Source organism: Oncorhynchus kisutch, linkage group LG18, assembly GCF_002021735.2.
Source record: "Oncorhynchus kisutch isolate 150728-3 linkage group LG18, Okis_V2, whole genome shotgun sequence".
Lineage (NCBI taxonomy): Eukaryota > Metazoa > Chordata > Actinopteri > Salmoniformes > Salmonidae > Oncorhynchus > Oncorhynchus kisutch.
Window position 1 is genome coordinate 80,636,020 of NC_034191.2, and position 22,343 is coordinate 80,658,362.

At 41.8% G+C, this 22,343-nt stretch overlaps 1 protein-coding gene across 1 annotated transcript; it reads right to left on the reverse strand.

Annotated features, from left to right (window-relative positions):
- Positions 1-296: 296 nt before the first annotated feature.
- Positions 297-2,917, reverse strand: LOC109884120 (musculin). The gene is made up of 2 exons (XM_020476117.2): positions 2,217-2,917; positions 297-989 (listed from the first exon to the last, which is right to left on the reverse strand). Exons 1-2 carry the CDS (start codon positions 2,646-2,648, stop codon positions 912-914), a joined length of 510 nt encoding a protein of 169 aa, XP_020331706.1. The 5' UTR covers positions 2,649-2,917; the 3' UTR covers positions 297-911.
- Between the last annotated feature and the right edge of the window lie 19,426 nt (positions 2,918-22,343).

Consider the following 22,343-nt stretch of genomic DNA (forward strand, 5'->3'; position numbering starts at 1 on the left):
CCCACAAGCTAAAGGAGGAAACATTTCCTCCCTGTATTATAAGTAATAGATGATATACACTGAGTGGACAAAACATTAAGAACACCTGCTCTTTCCATGGACACAGACTGACCAGGTGAATCCAGGTGAAAGATATGATCCCTTATTGATGTCACCTGTTAAATCCACTAGATGAATGGGGAGGAGACTGGTTAAAGAAGGATTTTTAAGCCTTGAGACAATTGAGACATGGATTTTGTATGTGTGCCAAATGGCAAGACTAAATATTTAATAGTTCTTTGAATGTGATATGGTAGTAGGTGCACCGGGTTTGAGTGTGTCAAGAAATGCTGGGTTTTTCACGCTCATGTATCAAGACTGATCCCACCACCCAATAAGACATCCAGCCAAGTTGACACAACTGTGGGAAACACATGGAGCCAGAATCCCTGTGGAAAACTTTCGACACCTTATAGAGTCCATGCCCCCCGACGAATTGAGTCTGTCCTGAGGGCAAAATGGGCGGGGGGGGGTCAACTCAATATTAGGAAGGTGTTCTTAATGTTTTGTACACTCAGTGTAGTGTGCCAGTCTATAACATCAATGCTGTTAAAGTTTCTTGTTTTTCCTCGGTCCTGTTTTCTCATCTCATCACTGATTGGAGGATATAAAAGAAACACTCAATTCCACCTGGCAAGTTTACGACAATAAAATGATCCATTAAAGTCCATAAAGAAATCACCGATATGGAATAACAACATATTCTAATACTATTACACATAGGACAAAAATATATATACTTGGAATTAGTCCCAAATGGCATCCACCCTATTCCTTATATAGTGCAGTAATTTAGTGCACTATGAAGGGAATAGGGTGCCAGCAGCCATGGTAGAAGAAGACAGTCCCAGCAGAGAGAGGTCTCTCTTGTCCTATGATGTAGCTCCACACTGTCTGGCTGCAGAAATGTCCTTGTTGTCCTCTGATCTACCTACCACAAATGGCCAAGTCTGTGGACAGATAGAGAGATAGATTTAATGAAAATACAAGACATATGACGTAAGACGTATAGCAAAAAAAGGACTCATACCCATAACATGATGCAGCCACCACCATGCTTGGAGATTTGATGAGTGGTATTCAGTGATGTGATGCGTTTGATTTGCCCCAAGCTTACTTACTGTTTAGGACATGAAGTTCACTTCTATGCCAACTTTATTTACCAGTATTACTTTAGTGCCTTATTGTAAAACAGGATGGATGCTTTGTAATATTTTTATTCTCTACAAGTTTCCTTCTTTTCACTCTGTCATTTAGGTTCGTATTGTGGAGTAACTACATCCTCAGTTTTCTGCTTTCACAGCCATTAAACTCTGTAACTGTTTTAAAGTCACCATTGGCCTCATGGTGAAATCACTGAGTGGTTTCCTTCCTCTCCGGCAACTGAGTTAGGAAGGACACCTGTATCTTTGTAGTGACTGGGTTGATACTCCATTCAAAGCCTAATTAATAACTTCACTCAAAGGAATTTTCAGCGGATGTATATTTTTTGTAACTATCTACCAATCGGTGCCCTTCTTTGCAAAGCATTGAAAAACCTCCCTGGTCTTTGTCGTTGAATCTGTGCTTGAAAATTCACAACTCAATTGAGGGACCTTACAGATAATCGAATGCGTACAGAGATGAGGTAGTCATTCAAAAAGAATATCAACACTATTACTGCACACAGATTGAGTCCATGCAACTTATTATGTGACTTGTTAATCAAATGTTTACTCCTGAACTTATTTAGGCATGCCATAACAAAAGGGTTGAATAATTATTGACTCAAGACATTTTAAGCTTTTCATTTTTAATTAAATGATAAACATTTCTGAAAATAGAATTCCACATTTACATTATGGGGTGTTGTGTGTGTGTGGGCAAGCGACACAAAATCTCATTCTAATTCATTTAAAATGCAGTCTGAAACACAACGAAATGTGGAAAAAGTCAAGGGGTGTGAAGGCCCAGTATTCAGTTACTCATAAATGGTCTGACTCTCACCGTATCATACAGCAGATATCAGAAGGCAATGGATGCAACACTTTACATTGAACATTTTACTACATCCAATAGAATTCGTCTGGATAAGAGCGTCTGCTAAATTACCAAAATGGTGAATGTAAAAATGTAAATGTGTGTCTTTCATACACAAAGTTTACAGGGTCAAGTTTGAATAAAATAATGCTTCCTACCAGGTTGACAGGGTGTACAAAGCTGCTCTCGTAGTGGTTGTCTTGCAGTAGCTGTCGGAGGTGTGATATATAGCTAGATGCTAGACGCAGCGTGTCCAGTTTGGACAGTTTGGTATCGGCCGGTACCCACGGCAGGCTGGTTTTCAGTCTGGAAAAGGCTTTGCTCAGCACCCTCATCCTCGCCCTCTCTCTGGCGTTTGCAGCGTTCCTTTGTATCTGCCGTCCTTTCACAACTTGTTTTCCTCCGGCAGCAGTGATGCGTGTTCGCTTGGTCTCGACATCGTAACCACCGAACTCGTCATCTGAGTACTCGGTGGAGGCGTAGTGGTTCTGTGCAACGTTCCGCTTGGTTTTACTGCTTTGGAACAGAGCGTCTGTCCGTTCGTGACGCGTCTCAATGTCCTCTCCGTCGCTTACTGAGCCGGTCGACATGTCTGTCTGTTTCACCTGTGCCCTGTAGCAGGACAGAGCAGTCACTGGAGGGTTACAGGTGAGATGATTGAACTACCTCAACAATAGACTCTTTTACTTTGATGCTATGTCTGTGTATAGGTGGTTTGGGAAATAGACGGTCCACTTCTTCTGCTCCAGGTGTGTGAAGGCTGCTTCTTCAACCAAAATTACAATTTAAAAAAAAGTAAAAATATTTTGAAAGTCCCTATAGTTGATCCATCTCATACTCAGATTTCAGTATGATTTTCTTAGTTTAGGAATATTTAGTTTACCAGTAAACTTTAAATGTATCTAAAGGGTAGTTCAGAGCTAAGTGTGTAGTCTCTTACATTCTCTACAGCAAGTCAAGTCTCTGTAAAACTGAAACCTGCCCCCTCTCTCACCCGGCTAATTTAAGTGTCCTGGAATTAGCAGGGCAACTGTGTTTTCAGGAACCCCCCCCCCCTCTCTCTTTCTCTCTCGCTCTCTCTCTCCAAACCAGAGTGACCTCTCGTCTAGCATTACTGTACAATGGCAATGGTTGTTTCTTTGCTACTTGTTAGTCATCGATAAACAATATATGACTGGGAAATGATCTGGAAATGATTTTATGGTAGAATTTCCCAGATGTTCTGAAATGGTTTCCTGGATCTTTTAATTCCATCCATTTCTCAGACAATATAAAGCAGCGTTTGGACACCAAAGGGTCCACTTATTTTTTTTATTTTCCCCCAAACAGTACACAGCTGTTTCAAATGATCAAAGCTTGTGGGATTAGTTGATTATTTGCTAGGGCGAACAAACCAAAACGTGCCCTGAGCTACGGGCACAGTGTAACCTACTACACTGTAATATAATGATAAGGTTATGTTAGAGGTTGATTTATCTAGCGGGACAGGGGCAAAGCGAAAACCTACTGCACCATTTTTGTGTCCCAAAAGGCACCATGTTCCCTATGTAGTGCAGTACTTTTGACCAGGCGACATACCCAATATAAATCAGCTATCTCACTGTCTTGTAAACAGTCATTTCATTTTACCGCAGACTACTTCATTGACAGAAACAGTTCTGTCATCCTCTCCAAACAATCGTCAGGCTAGCTAGACGGCAAGAATACATCACAATCCACTGTGACGAGTCTCTCTCACACATCTTTTGGTAATAGAAATGTCCGAAGATCTTATCAAAAAGTGACTAATCCTGTGTGTGTTTCACAGAGGGATTTCTGCAGATTGTTTCACACGCGGCCTCAGCTGTCAGCGTTTCCCATGACATCTGGAGCGCTGGCATGACAGGGGGCGTGGCAGAGGATGGAGGTCAGGGGGGAGGGGACCCTCCACTTTCTCAGGGGATGGGGAAGCAGCATTGACTGTGTCTCAAGTGGCACCCTATTCCCTACATAGTGCACTACGTTTGACCAGGATCCTATGGCACCCTATTACCTACAGTTGAAGTCGGAAGTTTACGTACACCTTAGCCACCAGTTCACCACTTAATTTTAGGAATGTGAAATGACAGAATAATAGTAGAGAGAATTATTTATTTCAGCTTTTATTTCTTTCATCACATTCCCAATGGTTCAGAAGTTTACATACACTCAATTAGTATTTGGTAGCATTGCCTTTAAATTGTTTAACTTGTGTCAAACGTTTCAGGTAGCCTTCCACAAGCTTCCCACAATAAGTTGGGTGAATTTTGGCTCATTCCTCCTGACATAGCTGGTATAACTGAGTCAGGTTTGTAGGCCTCCTTGCTCGCACACGCTTTTTCAGTTCTGCCCACAAATTTTCTATAGGATTGAGGTCAGGGCTTTGTGATGGCCACTTCAATACCTTGACTTTGTTGTCCTTAAACTATTTTACGACAACTTAGGAAGTATGCTTGGGGTCATTGTCCATTTGGAAGACCCATTTGCGACCAAGCTTTAATAACTGACTGATGTCTTGAGATGTTGCTTCAATATATCCACATCATTCTCCACCTCATGATGCCATCTATTTTGTGAAGTGCACCAGTCCCTCCTGTAGCAAAGCACCCCCACAACATGATGCTGCCACCCCCGTGCTTCACGGTTAGGATGGTGTTCTTTGGCTTGCAAGCGTCCCCTTTTTCCTCCAAACATAACGATGGTCATTATGGCCAAACAGTTATATTTTTGTTTCATCAGACCAGAACATTTCTCCCAAAAGTACGATCTTTGTCCCCATGTGCAGTTGCAAACTGGCTTTTTTATGGCGGTTTTGGAGCAGTGGCTTCTTCCTTGCTGAGCAGCCTTTCAGGTTATGTTGATATAGGATTCGTTTTACTGTGGACATGGATACTTTTGTTCCTGTTTCCTCCAGCATCTTCACAAGGTCCTTTGTTGTTGTTCTGGGATTGATTTGCACTTTTCTTTGCGAAGTACGTTTATCTCTAGAAGACAGAACGCGTCTCCTTCCTGAGCGGTATGATGGATGCGTGGTCCCATGGTGTATATACTTGCGTACTATTGTTTGTACAGATGAATGTGGTACCTTCAGGAGTTTGGAAATTGCTCCCAAGGATGAACCAGACTTGTGGAGGTCTACAATTTATTTTCTTAGTTCTTGACTGATTTCTTTTGATTTCCCCATGATGTCAAGCAAAGAGGCACTGAGTTTGAAGGTAGGCCTTGAAATCCATCCACAGGTACACCTCCAATTGACTCAAATGATGTCAATTAGCCTATCAGAAACTTCTAAAGCCATGACATCATTTTCTGGAATTTTCCAAGTTGTTTAAAAGGCACAGTCAACTTAGTGTATGTAAACTTCTGACCCACTGGAATTGTAATGCAGTGAATTATAAGTTAAATAATCTGTTTGTAAACAAATTGTTGGAAAAATGACTTGTGTCATGCACAAAGTAGATGTCCTAACCGACGTGCCAAAACTATAGTTTGTTAACAAGACATTTGTGGAGTGGTTGAAAAACGAGTTTTAATGACTGCAACCTAAGTGTATGTAAACTTCCAACTTCAACTGTACATAGTGCACTACTTTAGACCAGAGCCATATGGCTCCCTATTCCCTATATAGTGCACTACTTTAGACCAGAGCCATATGGCTCCCTATTCCCTACATAGTGCACTACTTTTGACCAGGATCCTATTGGTGCCATGTTCCTTCCTGTCCTTGTTTCCCTTCCTTCATAAGCACTGCAACTCTTCCTCAACCTCACCTTTCAGGTCGAGGTTGAAGTTGCCTCTAACCACAGATCTAGAATCACATCTGGACTCAGATCACTATAATGTATTTTTTTAAAGTAATACAAAATTCTCTCCGAAGTTTAGTGGTGAAAACAAATTGCAGCAGAAGCACAGTCAGAATACACCTCCTTGTTCTGAGGAATATTCACAGTTCATCTGATAGCTATGAGTGGGCCTAGTCAGTCCCCGGTAATTGGGGTGAAATTGTGATTTTTATTACAACAGTGACTTTGGGCCAACGATTATCTAACGGCACAGCTGAGATCCATGCTCCATTCTGGTGGATGGCCATGCCAAGTTCACTAGAAAGAGAACGGGATGGATGGATGGAGGGATGGAGGGAGGGAGGGAGGGATGGAGGGAGGGAGGGAGGGAGAGATGGAGGGAGGAGAGATGGAGGGAGAGATGGAGGGAGGGAGGGAGGGAGAGATGGAGGGAGGGAGGGAGGGAGGGAGGGAGAGATGGAGGGAGGGAGGGAGGTATGGAGGGAGGGAGGGAGGGAGGGAGGGAGAGATGGAGGGAGGGAGGGAGATATGGAGGGAGGGAGGGAGGGAGGGAGGGAGGGAGGGAGGGAGGGAGGGAGGGAGGGAGGGAGGGAGGGAGGAGGGAGGGAGGGAGGGAGGGAGGAGAGAGGAGGGAGGAGGGAGGGAGGGAGGGAGGGAGGGAGGGAGGGAGGGAGGGAGGGAGGGAGGGAGGGAGGGAGGGAGGGAGGGAGGGAGGGAGGGAGGGAGGGAGGGAGGGAGGGAGGGAGGGAGGGAGATATGGAGGGAGGGAGGGACGGGAGAGATGGAGGGAGAGATGGAGGGAGGGAGGGAGGGAGAGATGGAGGGAGGGAGGGAGATATGGAGGGAGGGAGGGAGGGAGATAGGGAGGGAGGGAGATAGGGAGGGAGAGATGGAGGGAGGGAGGGAGATATGGAGGGAGGGAGGGAGGGAGATATGGAGGGAGGGAGGGAGGGAGGGAGGGAGGGAGGGAGGGAGGGAGGGAGGGAGGGAGGGAGGGAGGGAGGGAGGGAGGGAGGGAGGGAGGGAGGGAGGGAGAGATGGAGGGAGATATGGAGGGAGGGATGGAGATATGAAGGGAGGGAGGGAGGGAGGGAGGGAGGGAGGGAGGGAGGGAGGGAGGGAGGGAGGGAGGGAGGGAGATATGGAGGGAGGGAGGGAGATATGGAGGGAGAGATGGAGGGAGGGAGGGAGATATGGAGGGAGGGAGGGAGGGAGGGAGATATGGAGGGAGGGAGGGAGGGAGGGAGGGAGGAGGGAGAGATGGAGGGAGGGAGGGAGGGAGGGAGGGAGGGAGGGAGGGAGGGAGGGAGGGAGGGAGGGAGGGAGGGAGGGAGGGAGGGAGGGAGATATGGAGGGAGGGAGGGAGATATGGAGGGAGAGATGGAGGGAGGGAGGGAGATATGGAGGGAGGGAGGGAGGGAGATATGGAGGGAGAGAAGGAGGGAGGGAGGGAGGGAGGGAGGGAGGGAGGGAGGGAGGGAGGGAGGGAGGGAGGGAGGGAGGGAGGGAGAGATGGAGGGAGGGAGAGATGGAGGGAGGGAGAGAGAGATGGAGGGAGGGAGAGATGGATGAGAGATGGAGGGAGAGAAGGAGAGATGGAGGGAGGGAGAGATGGAGGGAGGGAGAGAAGGAGAGATGGAGGGAGAGATTGAGGGAGGGAGAGAGGGAGGGAGAGAAGGTGAGGTGGAGGGAGGGAGAGATGGAGGGAGAGAGAGATGGAGGGAGAGAGAGATGGAGGGAGGGAGAGAAGGAGAGATGGAGGGAGGGAGAGAAGGAGAGATGGAGGGAGACATGGATGGAGGGAAGGAGAAAGGGATGGAAGAGAGCTACTGTATACCACTCCTCTCCATAGCATCCAGACAGCTGAAGGGAGGATGTCTAATTCACGCCAGGGTTGCATCCCACTCCCAAATGACACCATATTGGCTATTTAGTGTGCTACTTTGAACCACTTAGCTTGATCCCTTTTGGCCCTGGACAGTAATGGACTATATAAGGAATAGGGTATCATTTGGGATGCATGTTTAAGACTACTGTTGCACATTTTGCCTGTTATTTGCTTAAAGAAAATGAGCATTGTTATTTCTGGATCTATATGTACAGTACATTGCCCTTGTATAGGTTCAAATAGAGTTGGATGAATTCATAGACACACCAATAATTAAGCCTGAGTGGCTTTCAGTTCCTTTATGTTCTCACAGTGTCCATGAATTTCCTCTTGAGACAGAGTGTTCCGTTGGGAACTTAGGAACATCACAGAGTGTTCCGTTGGGAACTTAGGAACATCACAGAGTGTTCCGTTGGGAACTCAGGAACATCACAGAGCGTTCTGTTGGGAACTTAGGAACATCACAGAGCGTTCCATTTGGGAACTTAGGAACATTACAGAGCGTTCCGTTGGGAACTTAGGAACATCACAGAGTGTTCCGTTGGGAACTTAGGAACATCACAGAGTGTTCCGTTGGGAACTTAGGAACATCACAGAGCGTTCCATTTGGGAACTTAGGAACATCACAGAGCGTTCCGTTGGGAACTTAGGAACATCACAGAGCGTTCTGTTGGGAACTTAGGAACATCACAGAGCGTTCCATTTGGGAACTTAGGAACATTACAGAGCGTTCCGTTGGGAACTTAGGAACATCACAGAGCATTCCGTTGGGAACTTAGGAACATCACAGAGCGTTCCGTTGGGAACTTAGGAACATCACAAAGCGTTCCGTTTGGGAACTTAGGAACATCACAGAGCGTTCCGTTGGGAACTTAGGAACATCACAGAGCGTTCCGTTGGGAACTTAGGAACATCACAGAGTGTTCCGTTGGGAACTTAGGAACATCACAGAGTGTTCCGTTGGGAACTCAGGAACATCACAGAGCGTTCTGTTGGGAACTTAGGAACATCACAGAGCGTTCCATTTGGGAACTTAGGAACATTACAGAGCGTTCCGTTGGGAACTTAGGAACATCACAGAGTGTTCCGTTGGGAACTTAGGAACATCACAGAGTGTTCCGTTGGGAACTTAGGAACATCACAGAGCGTTCCATTTGGGAACTTAGGAACATCACAGAGCGTTCCGTTGGGAACTTAGGAACATCACAGAGCGTTCTGTTGGGAACTTAGGAACATCACAGAGCGTTCCATTTGGGAACTTAGGAACATTACAGAGCGTTCCGTTGGGAACTTAGGAACATCACAGAGCATTCCGTTGGGAACTTAGGAACATCACAGAGCGTTCCGTTGGGAACTTAGGAACATCACAAAGCGTTCCGTTTGGGAACTTAGGAACATCACAGAGCGTTCCGTTGGGAACTTAGGAACATCACAGAGCGTTCCGTTGGGAACTTAGGAACATCACAGAGTGTTCCGTTTGGGAACTTAGGAACATCACAGAGCGTTCCGTTGGGAACTTAGGAACATCACAGAGTGTTCCGTTGGGAACTTAGGAACATCACAGAGCATTCCGTTGGGAACTTAGGAACATCACAGAGCGTTCCTTTCGGAATTTAGGAACATCACAAAGCGTTCCGTTTGGGAACTTAGGAACATCACAGAGCGTTCCGTTGGGAACTTAGGAACATCACAGAGCGTTCCGTTGGGAACTTAGGAACATCACAAAGCTTTCCGTTTGGGAACTTAGGAACATCACAGAGCATTCCGTTGGGAACTTAGGGACATCACAGAGCGTTAGTGTAACTACAGTGTTGGTGTATCTACAGTGTTAGTGTAACTACAGTGTTAGTGTAACTACAGTGTTAGGATACAGTGTTAGTATAACTACAGTGTTAGTGTAACTACAGTGTTAGTATACAGTGTTAGTGTAACTACAGTGTTAGTGTAACTACAGTGTTAGTATAACTACAGTGTTAGTGTATCTACAGTGTTAGTGTAACTATAGTGTTAGTGTAACTACAGTGTTAGTATATAGGGGTGTTAGTGTAACTACAGTGTTAGTATATAGGGGTGTTAGTGTAACTACAGTGTTAGTATATAGTGGTGTTAGTGTAACTACAGTGTTAGTGTAACTACAGTGTTAGTATAACTACAGTGTTAGGATACAGTGTTAGTATAACTACAGTGTTAGTATACAGTGTTAGTGTAACTACAGTGTTAGTATACAGTGGTGTTAGTGTAATTACAGTGTTAGTGTAACTACAGTGTTAGTATACAGTGTTAGGATACAGTGTTAGTATATAGTGGTGTTAGTGTAACTACAGTGTTAGTGTAACTACAGTGTTAGTATAACTACAGTGTTAGGATACAGTGTTAGTGTAACTACAGTGTTAGTGTAACTCTAGTGTTAGTGTAACTACAGTGTTAGTGTAACTACAGTGTTAGTATAACTACAGTGTTAGTATAACTACAGTGTTAGTGTAACTATAGTGTTAGTGTAACTACAGTGTTAGTGTAACTCTAGTGTTCGTATAACTACAGTGTTAGTGTAACTACAGTGTTAGTGTATAGTGGTGTTAGTGTAACTATAGTGTTAGTGTAACTACAGTGTTAGTGTAACTATAGTGTTAGTGTAACTACAGTGTTAGTGTAACTATAGTGCTAGTATAACTACAGTGTTAGTATACAGTGGTGTTAGTGTATCTACAGTGTTAGTGTAACTACAGTGTTAGTATAACTACAGTGTTAGTATACAGTGGTGTTAGTGTATCTACAGTGTTAGTGTATCTACAGTGTTAGGATACAGTGTTAGTATAACTACAGTGTTAGTATGCAGTGTTAGTATAACTACAGTGTTAGTATATAGTGGTGTTAGTGTACCTACAGTTTTAGTATATAGTGGTGTTGTGTAACTACAGTGTTAGTGTAACTATAGTGTTAGTATAACTACAGTGTTAGTATACAGTGGTGTTAGTGTATCTACAGTGTTAGTGTAACTACAGTGTTAGTATAACTACAGTGTTAGTATACAGTGGTGTTAGTGTATCTACAGTGTTAGTGTATCTACAGTGTTAGGATACAGTGTTAGTATAACTACAGTGTTAGTATGCAGTGTTAGTATAACTACAGTGTTAGTATATAGTGGTGTTAGTGTAACTACAGTTTTAGTATATAGTGGTGTTGTGTAACTACAGTGTTAGTGTAACTACAGTGTTAGTATAACTACAGTGTTAGTATAACTACAGTGTTAGGATACAGTGTTAGTATAACTACAGTGTTAGTATACAGTGTTAGTGTATCGTGGTGTTAGTGTTACTACAGTGTTAGTGTAACTACAGTGGTGTTAGTGTAACTACAGTGTTAGTGTAACTACAGTGTTAGTATAACTACAGTGTTAGTATAGCTACAGTGTTAGTGTAACTACAGTGTTAGTATAACTACAGTGTTAGTATAACTACAGTGTTAGTGTAACTACAGTGTTAGTGTAACTACAGTGTTAGTATAACTACAGTGTTAGCATAACTACAGTGTTAGTGTAACTACAGTGTTAGTATAACTACAGTGTTAGTGTAACTACAGTGTTAGTGTAACTACAGTGTTAGTATATAGTGGTGTTAGTGTAACTACAGTGTGAGTGTAACTACAGTGTTAGTGTAACTACAGTGTTAGTATAACTACAGTGTTAGTATAACTACAGTGCTAGTATAACTACAGTCTTAGTATACGGTGTTAGTGTAACTACAGTGGTGTTAGTGTAACTACAGTGTTAGTGTAACTACAGTGTTAGTATACAGTGTTAGTATAACTACAGTGTTAGTATAACTACAGTGTTAGTGTAACTACAGTGTTAGTATACAGTGGTGTTAGTGTATCTACAGTGTTAATGTAACTACAGTGTTAGTGTAACTACAGTGTTAGTATACAGTGGTGTTAGTGTATCTACAGTGTTAGTATAACTACAGTGTTAGTGTAACTACAGTGTTAGTATACAGTGTTAGTATAACTACAGTGTTAGTGTAACTACAGTGTTAGTATAACTACAGTGTTAGTGTAACTACAGTGTTAGTGTAACTACAGTGTTAGTATACAGTGTTAGTGTAACTACAGTGTTAGTGTAACTACAGTGTTAGTATATAGTGGTGTTAGTGTAACTACAGTGTTCGTATAACTACAGTGTTGTTAGTGTAACTACAGTGTTAGTGTAACTACAGTGTTAGTGTAACTACAGCGTTAGTATAACTACAGTGTTAGTATATAGTGGTGTTAGTGTAACTACAGTGTTCGTATAACTACAGTGTTGTTAGTGTAACTACAGTGTTAGTGTAACTACAGTGTTAGTGTAACTACAGTATTAGTATAACTACAGTGTTAGTGTAACTACAGTGTTAGGGGTAACTATAGTGTTAGTGTAACTATGGTGTTAGTATACAGTGGTGTTAGTGTATCTACAGTGTTAGTATAACTACAGTGTTAGTGTAACTACAGTGTTAGTATACAGTGTTAGTATAACTACAGTGTTAGCATAACTACAGTGTTAGTGTAACTACAGTGTTAGTATAACTACAGTGTTAGTGTAACTACAGTGTTAGTGTAACTACAGTGTTAGTATATAGTGGTGTTAGTGTAACTACAGTGTGAGTGTAACTACAGTGTTAGTGTAACTACAGTGTTAGTATAACTACAGTGTTAGTATAACTACAGTGCTAGTATAACTACATTCTTAGTATACGGTGTTAGTGTAACTACAGTGGTGTTAGTGTAACTACAGTGTTAGTGTAACTACAGTGTTAGTATACAGTGTTAGTATAACTACAGTGTTAGTATAACTACAGTGTTAGTGTAACTACAGTGTTAGTATACAGTGGTGTTAGTGTATCTACAGTGTTAATGTAACTACAGTGTTAGTGTAACTACAGTGTTAGTATACAGTGGTGTTAGTGTATCTACAGTGTTAGTATAACTACAGTGTTAGTGTAACTACAGTGTTAGTATACAGTGTTAGTATAACTACAGTGTTAGTGTAACTACAGTGTTAGTATAACTACAGTGTTAGTGTAACTACAGTGTTAGTGTAACTACAGTGTTAGTATACAGTGTTAGTGTAACTACAGTGTTAGTGTAACTACAGTGTTAGTATATAGTGGTGTTAGTGTAACTACAGTGTTCGTATAACTACAGTGTTGTTAGTGTAACTACAGTGTTAGTGTAACTACAGTGTTAGTGTAACTACAGCGTTAGTATAACTACAGTGTTAGTATATAGTGGTGTTAGTGTAACTACAGTGTTCGTATAACTACAGTGTTGTTAGTGTAACTACAGTGTTAGTGTAACTACAGTGTTAGTGTAACTACAGCGTTAGTATAACTACAGTGTTAGTATATAGTGGTGTTAGTGTAACTACAGTGTTCGTATAACTACAGTGTTGTTAGTGTAACTACAGTGTTAGTGTAACTACAGTGTTAGTGTAACTACAGTATTAGTATAACTACAGTGTTAGTGTAACTACAGTGTTAGGGGTAACTATAGTGTTAGTGTAACTATGGTGTTAGTATACAGTGGTGTTAGTGTATCTACAGTGTTAGTATAACTACAGTGTTAGTGTAACTACAGTGTTAGTATACAGTGTTAGTATAACTACAGTGTTAGCATAACTACAGTGTTAGTGTAACTACAGTGTTAGTATAACTACAGTGTTAGTGTAACTACAGTGTTAGTGTAACTACAGTGTTAGTATATAGTGGTGTTAGTGTAACTACAGTGTGAGTGTAACTACAGTGTTAGTGTAACTACAGTGTTAGTATAACTACAGTGTTAGTATAACTACAGTGCTAGTATAACTACATTCTTAGTATACGGTGTTAGTGTAACTACAGTGGTGTTAGTGTAACTACAGTGTTAGTGTAACTACAGTGTTAGTATACAGTGTTAGTATAACTACAGTGTTAGTATAACTACAGTGTTATTGTAACTACAGTGTTAGTATACAGTGGTGTTAGTGTATATACAGTGTTAATGTAACTACAGTGTTAGTGTAACTACAGTGTTAGTATACAGTGGTGTTAGTGTATCTACAGTGTTAGTATAACTACAGTGTTAGTGTAACTACAGTGTTAGTATACAGTGTTAGTATAACTACAGTGTTAGTGTAACTACAGTGTTAGTATAACTACAGTGTTAGTGTAACTACAGTGTTAGTGTAACTACAGTGTTAGTATACAGTGTTAGTGTAACTACAGTGTTAGTGTAACTACAGTGTTAGTATATAGTGGTGTTAGTGTAACTACAGTGTTCGTATAACTACAGTGTTGTTAGTGTAACTACAGTGTTAGTGTAACTACAGTGTTAGTGTAACTACAGTGTTAGTATAACTGCAGTGTTATTATAACTACAGTGTTAGTGTAACTACAGTGTTAGTGTAACTACAGTGTTAGTGTAACTACAGCGTTAGTATAACTACAGTGTTGTTAGTGTAACTACAGTGTTAGTGTAACTACAGTGTTAGTGTAACTACAGTATTAGTATAACTACAGTGTTAGTGTAACTACAGTGTTAGGGCTAACTATAGTGTTAGTGTAACTATGGTGTTAGTATACAGTGGTGTTAGTGTATCTACAGTGTTAGTATAACTACAGTGTTAGTGTAACTACAGTGTTAGTATACAGTGGTAGTATAACTACAGTGTTAGTGTAACTACAGTGTTAGTATAACTACAGTGTTAGTGTAACTACAGTGTTAGTGTAACTACAGTGTTAGTATACAGTGTTAGTGTAACTACAGTGTTAGTGTAACTACAGTGTTAGTATATAGTGGTGTTAGTGTAACTACAGTGTTCGTATAACTACAGTGTTGTTAGTGTAACTACAGTGTTAGTGTAACTACAGTGTTAGTGTAACTACAGTGTTAGTATAACTACAGTGTTATTATAACTACAGTGTTAGTGTAACTACAGTGTTAGTGTAACTACAGTGTTAGTGTAACTACAGCATTAGTATAACTACAGTGTTAGTATATAGTGGTGTTAGTGTAACTACAGTGTTCGTATAACTACAGTGTTGTTAGTGTAACTACAGTGTTAGTGTAACTACAGTGTTAGTATAACTACAGTGTTATTATAACTACAGTGTTAGTATACAGTGGTGTTAGTGTAACTACAGTGTTAGTGTAACTACAGTGTTAGTGTAACTACAGTGTTAGTATACAGTGGTGTTAGTGTAACTACAGTGTTAGTGTAACTACAGCGTTAGTATACAGTGTTAGTGTACAGTGGTGTTAGTATAACTACAGTGTTAGTGTAACTACAGTGTTAGTATAACTACAGTGTTAGTATATAGTGGTGTTAGTGTAACTACAGTGTTCGTATAACTACAGTGTTAGTGTAACTACAGTGTTAGTATACAGTGGTGTTAGTGTAACTACAGTGTTAGTGTAACTACAGTGTTAGTGTAACTATGGTGTTAGTGTAACTACAGTGTTAGTATACAGTGGTGTTAGTGTAACTACAGTGTTAGTATACCGTGGTGTTAGTGTAACTACAGTGTTAGTGTAACTACAGTGTTATTATAACTACAGTGTTAGTATACAGTGGTGTTAGTGTAACTACAGTGTTAGTGTAACTACAGTGTTATTGCAACTACAGTGTTAGTATACAGTGGTGTTAGTGTAACTACAGTGTTAGTGTAACTACAGTGTTAGTATACAGTGGTGTTAGTGTAACTACAGTGTTAGTGTAACTACAGTGTTAGTGTATCTACAGTGTTAGTGTAACTACAGTGTTAGTATACCGTGGTGTTAGTGTAACTACAGTGTTAGTGTAACTACAGTGTTATTATAACTACAGTGTTAGTATACAGTGGTGTTAGTGTAACTACAGTGTTAGTGTAACTACAGTGTTATTGCAACTACAGTGTTAGTATACAGGGTTGTTAGTGTAACTACAGTGTTAGTGTAACTACAGTGTTAGTATACAGTGGTGTTAGTGTAACTACAGTGTTAGTGTAACTACAGTGTTAGTGTAACTACAGTGTTAGTGTTACTACAGTGTTAGTATAACTACAGTGTTAGTGTAACTACAGTGTTAGTGTAACTACAGTGTTATTATAACTACAGTGTTAGTGTAACTACAGTGTTATTATAACTACAGTGTTAGTATACAGTGGTGTTAGTGTAACTACAGTGTTAGTATAACTGCAGTGTTATTATAACTACAGTGTTAGTGTAACTACAGTGTTATTATAACTACAGTGTTAGTATACAGTGGTGTTAGTGTAACTACAGTGTTAGTGTAACTATAGTGTCAGTGTATCTACAGTGTTAGTATAACTACAGTGTTAGTATAACTACAGTGTTAGTGTAACCATTTGTTTACAGTTTGCAAAATTCGGTGTTTTTTCAGCTCTGTTCCTACACTTTAGGCCTATATACAGTCATGGTGTCCTTTTCCCTCCAAGGGCCACCACACATATTCATCTATGACATCAATGAGAGGGCATCCGTTTCCTGGTCTCTCTCTCCCCCTCCGATTTCTATTTCTCACATTTCCCTCTGTCTCAGTGGTCAGGAATGTTCCCTAATCCAGGACTATTCCCATTACTTCTGTTAATCCCATTTATTCTCTGACCATTTTTCACATGAAAACTTCCGGAATATATTGTTCGTCCAGCTCACTCTTGAATCACGTTCTGGATTCTGGGACCGTTACTCATAAAGCCTGATCTAGGATCTGTTTAGTCTTATAGATTGTAAAGAAGCAGATTAGGCTACATGGACAGGGAGGATCTGATCCTACTCTCTGACTCTCCATTAATACGGGCCGTTTATCCTATTCTGGACCTGCCCGGGCTGAGTTGAGAATGTAGAGTTGTGGGTTTCTATTCCCTTCGCGGAATAGCTGCATTCTGAATCCTGAACATAGGTGCCATTAACTGTAATTCTCCATCATACTGCTATACATCTAGCTAGACATAGTAACAGGTGAATAAGGGTTGTTGTAATTCTCCATCATACTGATATACATCTAGCTAGACATAGTAACAGGTGAATAAGGGTTGTTGTAATTCTCCATCATACTGATATACATCTAGCTAGACATAGTAACAGGTGAATAAGGGTTGTTGTAATTCTCTATCATACTGATATACATCTAGCTAGACATAGTAACAGGTGAATAAGGGTTGTTGTAATTCTCTATCATACTGCTATACATCTAGCTAGACATAGTATCAGGTGAATAAGGGTTGTTGTAATTCTCCATCATACTGATATACATCTAGCTAGACATAGTATCAGGTGAATAAGGGTTGTTGTAATTCTCTATCATATATACAGCATTCTCTATCATACTGCTATACATCTAGATAAACATAGTAACAGGTGATTAGATGTCACTATAAGATGTCTAAACCTGACCCTATGTCTGTAGCTCATGTTGTGATTCTCTGCATCTAACTCTAGTCCTACAGGAGTAATATTACCTGTTCTCCATCCCATAGCAAACACAGTTGATTTAAAGGTGCAATAAGTAGAAATCGCTCTGCCATTTCCTGGTTGTTACAATTTTTTATAGCCTAATTTCAGTTTATGTGGCAAAACAAGCAACAATCATTGTACCATCTAAACCACTGTAAAGTATATTTTCCATAACCAAAAATATTGTATTTTGAGCGGTTTGAGGCTGGTGTACAAAACCAGAAAGTAAAAGACTCAAAAAACAAAGCTTAAGAGAGAGAGAGGGAGGCATAGAAACTGCACACATAGAACAGATCTACTGATTATTACTCTTTCGTTCAATGAGAATGACAGATCTATAACTTACATTTCTATGTGAATTGAAGATCATGATTAGTTAGTTATTAATAATTGGAGTCAGGTGTGTTTAGCTGGGGCTGGGGGTAAATGTGGCACTAATCAGGCCCCCGAGGCCTGGAAGCTGCCCATCCCTGCTATACATAGTGAAACATGAATGGGTTAATGTTTTTTGGGGGGAGGATAAAAACACCTGACCCTATGTCTGTATATCATGGTGAAATATTGACTTCCTCTGTCCTTGGTAGATCGTCTGTCCGGCAGGACATCCATCCACCGGGTTAGGGATTCAACAGACTAACTCAGCCAGGGAAGTGCAAGCTAAGGGGATTTCATGTTTTATAATAGGATTTATGTATCATCTGATTCACTATCATATATATGTTTTTGAATAGCATGAAAAGGTATTGGCTACAAGGAGAATGTTTCAGGCCCGACTTTTCTCTGTCCCAGGAAAAAGGGTTCCAAAAGGGTTCTTTGGCTAGGATAACACTTTTTGGTTCCAGGTAGAACCCTTTCTGGTTCTAGGTAGAACCATTTTCTGGTTCTAGGTAGAACCCTTTTCTGGTCCCAGGTAGAACCCTTTCTGGTTCTAGGAAGAACCCTTTCTGGTTCAAGGTAGAACCCTTTCTGGTTCTAGGTAGAACCCTTTTCTGTTTCTAGGTAGAACCCTTTCTGGTTCTAGGAAGAACCCTTTCTGGTTCCAGGTAGAACCCTTTCTGGTTCTAGGTAGAACCCTTTTTTTTCGTTCCATGTAGAACCCTCTGTGGAAAGCGTTCTACCTGGACCCATATTTAAAAGGTTCTCCAATGGAGGGGACAGCCAAAGAACCCTTTTAGGTTGTAGTTAGCACCTTTATTTTTTTCTCTGAGAGTGTACTCCCTATTTTACATTTTAAAATTTTTACTAGTTAAGTCAGTTAAGAACAAATTCTTATTTTCAATGATGGCCTAGGAACAGTGGGTTAACTGCCTTGTTCAGGGGCAGAAGGACATATTTTGTACCTCGCCAGCTCGGGGGTTTGAACTTGCAACCTCCGGTTACTAGTCCAACGCTCTAACCACTAGGCTACCTGCCACCTCCACACTCTAACCACTAGGCTACCTGCCACCTCTACACTCTAACCACTAGACTACCCTGCCACCTCTACACTTTAACCACTAGGCTACCTGCCACCTCTACCCTCTAACCACTAGGCTACCCTGCCACCTCTACACTCTAACCACTAGGCTACCTGCCACCTCTACACTCTAACCACTAGGCTACCTGCCACCTCTACACTCTAACCACTAGACTACCCTGCCACCTCTACACTCTAACCACTAGGCTACCTGCCACCTCTACCCTCTAACCACTAGGCTACCCTGCCACCTCTACACTCTAACCACTAGGCTACCTGCCACCTCTACACTCTAACCACTAGGCTACCTGCCACCTCTACACTCTAACCACTAGGCTACCCTGCACTCCTTTTGACCAGGCTCCATTTGGGATGCCAGCCAGAGAGTGAAGTCACAAGGCTATCTGAAACCAGGGGGATGCATTTATCATTTCTTTCTCTATTTAGTCAAGTAAAAAAAAAAAAATCAAAAGAATCCCTCAAATTACATTCCCAAAACCATCAGGATAATGGATGACTGCATACGTATTGTTTTGGGAATCCCGGCTTGAAGGGGACATTTTAACATTTGTCCATCAACAATGGTCTCTCAGAGGTTGTGACCTCTCTATCGAAGCCCTTTTCATGCATCTCAAATTACCTACAAAGTGAACCACTTTTCACCAGAACCCTATCGATCGTAGGGTAGTTGTAAAACAGAATAGGGTGACATTTGGGACCCAGTCCGTCCACACAGTAGTGTGGCTGATAGATGGAGGAGACAGGTGCTATTCCCAGGCTATGACATCAGCTGTGGCCATTTTGTGTTTTCTTCCCCAACCGACTCTTGGGTTTCCATGGTCACCGAGGTGGTTTCACAGCTGCAGAACGAATGATGTGTGACAACAGCTAAATGCACAGCCCTAAGAGAGAGAACGGAGAGCTTCTTCAAATGTCATTGCCATGGAATCAGTGCGCAGGATATCTGCAACTCATTTGAACAGAGTCGTCTTGTATTAGAGACAAGATTTAAATGGTTTAAGTTGTCAGTATTAAGATGCAGGTATTACACTTTTACCAAACTATTTTTGGTGTAGTTTTAAATGGTTTAGTAGTCAAAATTCCCAGGTTTCCAAGCGATCCCAGTTTGAGGACTCACTCTGTGTTTAAGGATCAGGTTGGTTCGAGGGGGACTGACAAAGAGCCACGCAGATGTTGAGCATTTCCCACTGTAGAGGGAAATATTTTCATGATGAAAACCCATTACAATTGCCAAAGACACATCTTCATTTATTTGCCTACTTTGTGTGTGAACCACTTTTGGTTTTTGGGGGTATGTGAGTGTGAGAATCCGATATAATTCCCGAGCTTTGACACAGTTGCTAAGTGCTACTACTCTCTCACACACTTCAGAGCCAGGCTGGGTAAGAGCCAGGGGGTGTGGGCTGGTGTAGCGAAAGGCTAGCCTGTTAGCATGTTGGGTTAAGAGTGGACCTGGGTGAGCGCCAGGGGGTGTGGGATGGTGTAACTAAAGGCTAGTCTGATAGCACAGTGGATATAGAGTAGGGCTTGGTAAAGGAGGTGTACAGTAGGATGATGTAGCTAAAGGCTAGTCTGTTAGCATGTTGGGTTTAGGGTAGGGCTTGGTAAATGGGGTGTACAGTAGGATGGTGTAACTAAAGGCTAGTCTGATAGCACAGTGGATATAGAGTAGGGCTTGGTAAAGGGGGTGTACAGTAGGATAGTGTAGCGAAAGGCTAGTCTGTTAGCATGTTGGGTTTAGAGTAGGGCTTGGTAAAGGAGGTGTACAGTAGGATGGTGTGGCTAAAGGCTAGTCTGTTAGCACAGTGGATATAGAGTAGGGCTTGGTAAAGGAGGTGTACAGTAGGATGATGTAGCTAAAGGCTAGTCTGTTAGCACAGTGGATATAGAGTAGGGCTTGGTAAAGGAGGTGTACAGTAGGATAGTGTGGCTAAAGGCTAGTCTGATCTCAGACAGATTTGGGATCTTGACTGTGCAAGGTTTTTCTATTTTCCTCTCTTTTCTTTTTCATATCCCTCGCTTCTAAAGAAAGTGTTGAGAGGTTCCCTCACACACACACACACACAGAGGGAGAGAGAGATACTCTTCTCAGGAGTTATTGTAAATGTGTTCCTGATGTGGTTAGTGTGGATCGGTTTTAAGGCTGCTGTGGTTAGTGTGGATCGGTTTTAAGGCTGCTGTGGTTAGTGTGGATCGGCTTTAAGGCTGCTGTGGTTAGTGTAGATCGGGTTGAAGACTACTGTGGTTAGTATAGATTGGTTTTAATGCTGCTGTGGTTAGTGTGGATCGGCTTTAAGGTCTTTCCATCTGCCCAGAGAAGGCTCATCAGTGCATCAGTCACACAGGACTGCTGACCTCTACCTACCTCATGGGTTTCCCCCTAATCTCATTATTTTTATTTGAGTGGGTGCTGCTATGGTGACCAGTGAGCTGAGATAAGGCGGGGCTTTACCTAGCAGAGACTTGTAGATGACCTGGAGCCAGTGGTATTGGGGACGAGTATGAATCGAGGGCCAGCCAACGAGAGCATACAGGTCGCAGTGGTGGGTAGTATATGGGAATTTGGTGACAAAACGGATGGCACTGTGATAGACTGCATCCAATTTGTTGAGTAGAGTGTTGAAATCTATTTTGTAAATGACATCCCCGAAGTCGAGGATCGGTAGGATGGTCAATTTACGAGGGTATGTTTGGCAGCATGAGTGAAGGATGCTTTGTTGAAAAATAGGAAGCTGACTCTAGATTTAATTTTGGATTAGAGATGTTTAATGTGAGTCTGAAAGGAGAGTTTGCAGTAGTTGTCAACATACTCTAAGTCAGAACCGTCCAGAGTAGTGATGCTGGACGGGCAGGCAGGTGCGGGCAGCGATCGGTTGAAGAGCACGCATTTAGCTTTACTTGCATTTAAGAGCAGATGGAGGCCACGGAAGGAGAGTTGTATGGCATTGAAGCTCATCTGGAGGGTTGTTAACACAGTGTCCAAAGAAGAGCCAGAAGTATACAGAATGGTGTCGTCTGCGTAGAGGTGGATCAGAGACTCAACAGCAGCAAGAGCGACATCATTGATGTAAACAGAGAAGAGAGTCGGCCCGAGAATTTAACCCTGTGGCACCCCCATAGAGACTGCCAGAGGTCCGGACAACAGGCCCTCCGATTTGACACACTGAAATCTATCAGAGAAGTAGTTGGTGAACCAAGCGAGGCAATCATTTGAAGCTGTTGAGCCTGCCAATAAGAATGTTGTGATTGACGGAGTCGAAAGCCTTGGCCAGGTCGATGAATACGGCTCCACAGTAATGTCTCTTATCGATGGTGGTTATGATATTGTCGTGTCTTTACTATCATTAAATTGAAGACTTAGTTTTCATCAAAGATTCTCTGTAATTAGTATTACGCGATCAAACTGATTAACCATGCAACTGTAATTAACTATGAAGTCGGGGCACCAAGGAAAATATTCAGATTACAAAGTTATCATTTCCTAAAATAACTATTCAGATATTTTTATATCTGATCCAATTAGTCTTCTGATTAATGAACTATTTACTTTACCTCACGTTAGTCTCATTCCAAACGTCGTAAATTGTTGGTTATCTGCACGAACCCAGTCTTCACTATGAGTCATCCATACATC

Bases quoted from the DNA above. Each gene is read 5' to 3' on its own strand.
- LOC109884120 (XM_020476117.2), bottom strand. From the start codon at position 2,648: ATGTCGACCGGCTCAGTAAGCGACGGAGAGGACATTGAGACGCGTCAC. The intron at 990-2,216 runs GTAGGAAGCATT...ATCTGTCCACAG, and splicing joins TTGTACACCCTGTCAACCTG to ACTTGGCCATTTGTGGTAGG.